Genomic DNA, 7,303 nt, shown 5'->3' with positions numbered 1-7,303 from the left:
TGAGTTCCAGGACAGGCAGGGCCATACAGAGAAACCCTGTCTCAAAAAAAAAAAAAAAAAAAAAAAAAAAAAGTGAAACATGTCAACTTTTAAACATAAATACAAGATCCTTCTAACACAAAGCCACTCAACGAGCAGTATGAGAAGACAGCCTCAGCAATGCTAGCCACAGATTCAACTAAAACTCAACAGAAACCTATGGCTGATTTAAAACAAAAAACAAAAAACAAAAAACAAAAACAAAAAAAACACCCTGCATTTACAAGTCATCAAACCAAGTCTAGAATCCCATTCTTTTTTTTTTTTTTTTTTTGAATTTTCGAGACAGGGTTTCTCTGTGTAGCCTTGGCTGTCCTGGAGCTCACCTTGTAGACCAGGTTGGCCTCGAACTCAGAAATCCACCTGCCTCTGCCCCCCGAGTGCTGGGATTAAAGGCGTGCGCCACCATGCCCGGCTAGAATCCCATTCTTAACTTCCAAAACTAATATGACAGAGTAAATGCCATCTAGAGAGGAGGAGTGTTTACAATGATATTACCTAAAAAATATCTGCAGCCCAAGGAGATGGCTCAGCAGATTAAGGTAGCTGCCACCAAACCTGACCTGAGCTCTATCCCTGTGACCCACGTGGTATGAGGAGAGGACAGTATTTTAAAGTATTTTTCTTAAAATACTTGCCGGATAGGGATGAACACCCTTAATCCCAGTTCTCAGGAAGCAGAGCCAAGTGAGTCTCTGAGTTCGAGGCCAGCCTGGTCAACAAAGAAAGTTCTAGGACAGCCAGGGCCACACAGAGAAACTCTGTCTCTAAAACCCAAAAAGAGAAAGAGGAAGGAAAGGAAGAAGGGAGGGAGGAGGGAGGGAAACTATAAAATCTAAGTGTCTAAGTTTTCTTTTGGTTTGATTTTTCTCAGTAACGGGGATCAAACCTAAAGCTTCCTACGTGTCCCACAGTCTAAATCTAGGGCTTCACTACATTTACACGCTACCTGAATATACTTTATTTAGCACTAAGAAAAAATTCACAGTTAGTAGACACAAACTCCTACCCTTTGCCAAGTTATTTGTAATTGGTATGTGATGAGCAAGAGAAAAATCAATGGCGTGTCACTGGCTCTATCAACCATACTCCAGGGCAGGTTTCATGCCCATGAATAGCTCCAACACAAAATGGGTTGCATAGGGGTTTTTTCTGTACTTTTTGCTTTGTTATTTTCTGTCATTATTTTAGATCGAGAAAATTAAGTTGGGTGGGAAAGGAGGTGGGGGAACACGTGGGAGCAGCTGGGTAAAGGGGATTTTAAAAGTGTTTAATAGCTGGGGGTTGGTGGTGCCAGCTTTAAATCAGCAGACGCAGGGAGTTCAAGGCCAGCCTGGTCTACAGAGTGAGTTCCAGGACAGCCAGGGATACACTGAGAAACCCTGTCTTCAAAAACAAAAAGAACAAAAAATGTTTTTAATAAATAAAACAAAAATAAAGCCAGATGTGTTGGTTGAAACTGTAATCCCAGCACTGTAGAGGCAGAGGCAGAAAGATCTCTGAGTCAGTGGATAGCCAGAGCTCAAGAGTCAAGTATGATGGCACATGCCTATCTATCTTCCAATATTTGAGAGCTAGATCAAGAGTTCAAAATTCCTCTTAACTACAGAGTAAGCTGGAAGCCAGCCTGGGCTATGTGAGACAGTCTCAAATGTTTCTAACCTGTTTCTCAGTCTTGGTATGTTGTGTAATTAAATTGTGTCCATCATGAAAAGGGTTTGAAGGGAATGAAGAAGAATAGAAGAGCAGAAGGAGAGGGGAAGGGGTGTTGGGAAAAAAGAAAGACAGAAGGAACAGAGGTGAAAGAGAAAGGAGGAGAAAACCGAGAAGTGGGGATTAAGAAAAGATGTGCTCCACTGGTCTCCTACAACTTAGAAATGGTGGGACTTGAAGCAACTGTCCACAAATCACCAACTAACCAAAATGTTGAGACTGGCAGAGTAGGCTCTACAACTAGCCCTGGGCTATTACTACACATAAGCCATAGTGTTTTTTAATTCACTGTATTTTGGAATCTTTGTTATAGCTGCTTATCCTGTGGCCAAAGAACAGTTCATACCTAAAACACTTCAACAAGCACCAGTTAGGTTATGCAGAGAAAGATAAGTATTTAAAGGTGTGGCTCATGACTCAATCCTTTGTTTTTAATGGGAGTAACTATACCATGTCCTTAAAAGTACAACTTATAAACCTTACACCCTAAGGACAACTTAATTCACTTACTACTCAAAGGTCAGAGGTTTCCTCTGACAAGGAACACATGGCATCTGTATCTACTTACCTCTGTGACGGGAAGTTCAAGCTGAACCACATCATCCTGCTTTGAAACTGGAGTTTGCAGAGCAGTGTCTAGCAACAAGATCCCATTAAGGTCCTTCCTACAACCCACTGCGTAATCATCCACAAATATAACTTTATCCACAGCAGAGATATACTGACATTTCACCTGTCCACCTGGTTTAGCTGTTAAAAGAACAAAAATTCAACAATTAAGATTTTAAAACCAACAATCCTGTCTGAGACAGTGAACTGGAAAGAAGCTTAAAAACCATGATTAGAGCAGACTGGAATATGAACTATAGTCAGTCTCAACAGAAACTGATTTTAACTTGACAGCTATATTGCTGCTCTAGACACAGTTAAGCATGGGGATACCCATCTGCAATCCCAGCAAGTAGGAAGCCAAGGCAGAAGCAGAAATTTCAAGGCAACCTTTTCTACAAAACTAAGACCGTATGAGGGTGCGGGAGCAATCTACACGAGACAGAAAGCAGATGCGGTAAAACACCTTAAAGTGACAGAGTTGAATAAAGGAACTGCAGGAAAGTTATTTCTAGCATACTATTCTTCGATAATATTCTTTTCCTCTGAGAGAACAGGGATGGAGACAGAGATCTGCATACACAGATTCAACCAGGTATCCCAGAATCATTTGTTTTATACCATCCTTACTCCCCAAATAACAGATTTGAACCCTTGTCAAAAATCATAAACTATTATGTTTGAGGATATGTCTCTAGACTCTGGTTTATCCATCCCATCATGCTCTACCATCTGTCCACAGCTACTTCAGGACCACTGTTTGCATTTGCAGTTGATGATGCAACCCAGCACTTGTGCATACTAGCCAAGCCCTGCATTACGGAGCCGTATCCCTTTCCTCAGTACGACACTACTTTAATTACTGTAGCTTTGCAGTTTAGTTTTGTGATCAGGAAGTGTAAACTCATCAATCTCCTTCCCCCAAGTACTGACTGAGTTACATCCCTACCTAACTTTTATCTTTTTCAAGATTGCTTTGAATATTAAAAGCAATTCCCTTAAAATCCCCTATGAATTTTAAATAAGATTTTTTTTTTTAATTTCTGAAAAAAAGGTTATTGGGATTTTGACAATTGCAAAGAATAAACAGATCACTCTGGGTGATGCTAAAATCTGGATATTAAATATGTTCCAAAGATCTATAAAGTGTAGACCTTGCTTCCAATGAAAGGCCACTAGAAGCTGAAGGGACCGTATGTATGATCATGGAATCCCAATCAATCCCCTTTAGGACCTTGAAGGAGAAATCGGAACTTCCTTTTCTCTCTTTACTTCCCAGCCAGGAAAACGGTCCGGCCCCACTCTGTATTCTTTTCCATCGTGCCCAAACACTATAACCTCTAAAAATAGCTTGGTGGTGGTGGCGGCACAGACCTTTAACCCCAACTGGGGGCAGGAAGATCTCTGAGTTTGAGGACAGCTTGGTATACACAATGAGTTTCAGGGCAGCCAGGGCCACACAGAGAAATACTATCTAGAAAAAACTAAAACAAATGAACAAACAAAAACACCTCTAAAAGTTACTAAATAAAACTTTTTACTTACTAAGTTGACTGTTCCAGATATTTGTTATAGGGTCAGAAAGCTGACTAAGTAGCAGGGAATGCAGACATTGTCACAATATACAGATATTATGAAGGGCTGCAAGAACCTAAAGGGAGCAGAATTGATGTGTTTCTAATGGAAATACAACATGCAATCATAGCGGTTGGCAGCTCTTTAAAAATAAAGTTAAGTGTGCGAGTCCTGTAGGCCTCTCCATTCCGCTGGAAGACAGAAAGCCTTAGGATCACATAAAACCTTGAACTCAGATGCTTATGACAGCTCTACTCAATCACCAAATATTGTAAATAACCAAAAAGGCTTCAGAATGGCAGACTTAAAGAAACAGTATATAATAATGGAATAGTATTCAAAAATAAATCTAACATGCAATATGCATAACAATGTTAATAAATTACAAAGACATGCTAATACAAGAATCCAGGATCAAAAAGGTAACATAGTTGACCAAGGTCTAGGGCGATGATGGTGTGCTTGCTTACCATATGCCCAGGCCCTCCCTGGATTCAATCCTCAGCACCAAAAACAAAAAAAAACCAAAAAACTGTATACTGTACAATCAGTTCCATTAACACTATAGAAAGCACAAAATATAATTACATATATATTTTTTTCCAAGCTTCAAACCCCACAGCAATCCTCCGTTTCATCCTCCCAAGTGTATCAGAATCACAGACATGAGCCACAAAACCCAGCTGACAAAGTTTAAAAAGTATAATCGCTACTGAAAACATCCCATGGGTAGTGTTCATTCTAAGACATGGTCCTGCTGCCTGCTAGGTCTCGCAGCATCTCAGAACACGCATTCCCCCCAGGACTATGCTCAAGCTCAAGCACAATGTGAGGATTGGCATCTTTGTCTGAAACGGTTTTGGAAAAGAGCAGAGTGATGAGGAGAGAAGCAGCGCTAGCGAGGGAACTTCCTCCTGTGCAGAGTGCACACAACAGCTGGAAAAAGTGTGACTTGGACTGCCTTAAAATAAGGGCTCTGTAAGGAATGATAAAGGGTCTGTGTGGCATGCTGGGGGTGTGTTAGCTATATTAAGTACCAAACAGAATTTCAGACATGAGCTGCAAATAGAAATCCACATGGGCATAGTCCAAATAGGATTGTTCTGATTTGCAGCATAGTTACTTCTTACACTGGCAACTCTGTCAAACAGCAACAATTTATTTACAGATAGTTATGGATTCTTTGAACAACATCAGACACAGAAGTTAGTCCTCACATATTGCTTTAGCCACCTAAGATTTCATTCCCAGCCGGGCCGTGTGGCGCACGCCTTTAATCCCAGCACTCGGGAGGCAGAGGCAGGCGGATTTCTGAGTTCGAGGCCAGCCTGGTCTACAAAGTGAGTTCCAGGACAGCCAGGGCTACACAGAGAAACCCTGTCTCGGAAAAAAAACAACAACAACAACAACAAAACAAAAAAGAGATTACATTACAGAACCTGCAGCTTTTAGGAGTAAGTACTAAATCATCAACAATTCCAGCACATCTAGAGCTTTCCACGTCGACACAGATCTAACTATATCCATCTGATATGGTCCCTCCCAAGCTCCCACTGGAAAGACAATAAGGAAAGAAGGCACTAAGTTTATGTTTTCATAAAACAAAGAGGACTAGAAAGTTAACTCAGTGGTTAAGAACACTAGCTGTTCTTCCAAAGGACCTGGGTTCAATTCCCAGCACCTACATGGCAGCTCACTGCTGTTTGTTAAGTCCAGTTCCAGGGAATCTGAAACATATACATAAATGCAGGTAGAGTACTCACATAAATAAAACAAGATGAAATGTAACAGTGAGGAGACTACAGTAACAAAGCTTAGGTTGGAAGGCAGATGTTCCCTACTTTGTCTAAACCACTCTCCTCCCATCACTCCAGCCCTGCTGTCCTTCCCCCAACCATGGAGATCAAGTGGCATCCATACATGAAGTAGGATTTCCCTGCCTTTTCTCCATGCCCATTAAGGAAGCCTTCATTTTAGCTATCTGACCCCTATGCTGGCAGCCCTCCATTCCCATCCTATCTCCCCATCTTTGTCTCTTCTCATGATATTAAGCTACTGTTTCAGTGTTTTTAACTCCAATCCTCTTGTTCATTGTACAATGTGCTTCTTTTAGGTAAAGCAAGATTTTGTAACATATCATTTATCTGAAGAAAATATCAAAAACTTAAAAAATTAAAAACTGTAAAAAGTTAGTGGTGACACACACCTTTAATCCTGGCACTTAGGAGGCAGAGACAGGTGGATCTCTGAGTTTGAGGCCAGCCTGGCCTACACAGTGAGTTCCAGGACAACCATGGCTACAGAGAAACTCTGTCTAAAAGGAAACTGAAAATAAAGGCTAAAGTAAAACTTACTAAGCAGCAATATCTTCACAATTTAAAAAGAACGCTTGCTGCGCCTCTCATAATAGTATCCTAAACTGGTCACCTTTAACTGAGTTTTTAGGTTTAAAATATGACAACAGCTACATATTGTGCTGCACACCTCTAGTAGTAGCACTCTGGAGACAGGAAGCAGGTGGAGCTTGTGTGGTTGAGACTAGTCTAGTCTATATAGAATTCTAGAACAGCCAGAGCTATGTTGAGTAATCCTGTCTTAAAAAAACAAAAACAGCTGGTGAGATGGTTCAGTGGGTAAGAGCACCGACTGCTCTTCCAAAGGTACTGAGTTCAAATCCCAGCAACCACATGGTGGCTCACAACCATCCATAATGAGATCTGATGCCCTCTTCTGGTGCGTTTGAAGACAGCTACAGTGAACTTATACTAATAAATAAATCTTTGGAAAAACAAAAACAAAAAAAAAAAAAAAACACTAAAAAGATAAGTACCATCTTACCATCTTATCAACCCCATGTGCAGATACACATTTGTTGGACTGAACTGTAATTTTTAACACCAATACAAATAGTGCTGAGTGTGACCAGTAGGCCAAGAATTGTCACAAATATACAATGAATTTATTAACCTTTCCAATAATCCAAATGAGTTAATGTATTACTTATGGAGCACCCAAAAAGGTTCAAACATGCTAACTAAGGAAAGCCAGTACACAAAAAAGCAACAGCAGAGCCAAACTCCATACCACCACCAGACTGGACTTCCAGTAAACGCCAGCCCCCTCCAAATCTTCACACTCCTACCTTGTATCTATTTCTTTCCTTCCTTCCGTCTTGTCCCTTGTTTTGGTGGTCAGAAGACGGAACCAGGGTATCTCATGCACATTAAGCTCTCTTCCCTCTGCTATATTTCCAAACCTTTCTACCTTGAATTTTCCCTGGACACTGAAACCAGGGCTTCATATATGCTAAGAAAGTATAGTTCAGTCTACCACTGAAGTACATTCTCAGCACTTAAAAAAAAAAAAA

The 7,303-nt window shown here is 40.7% G+C and overlaps 1 protein-coding gene across 2 annotated transcripts in view; it reads right to left on the bottom strand.

Moving 5' to 3' along the window:
* Birc6 (baculoviral IAP repeat containing 6) overlaps nucleotides 1-7,303 on the bottom strand; it is a 174,407-nt gene that overhangs the window by 154,531 nt on the left and 12,573 nt on the right. For both annotated transcript variants that reach the window (XM_021186109.2, XM_021186110.2), the window contains exon 2: nucleotides 2,321-2,502. In XM_021186109.2, coding sequence (XP_021041768.1) covers nucleotides 2,321-2,502 — 182 coding nt within the window. The remainder of the gene's footprint in view (nucleotides 1-2,320; nucleotides 2,503-7,303) is intronic.

The sequence above is a fragment of the Mus caroli genome, chromosome 17, assembly GCF_900094665.2.
Source record: "Mus caroli chromosome 17, CAROLI_EIJ_v1.1, whole genome shotgun sequence".
NCBI lineage: Eukaryota > Metazoa > Chordata > Mammalia > Rodentia > Muridae > Mus > Mus caroli.
The sequence above is the reverse complement of the archived record's forward strand: the minus strand, read 5'-3'. Positions and strand labels throughout refer to the sequence as shown.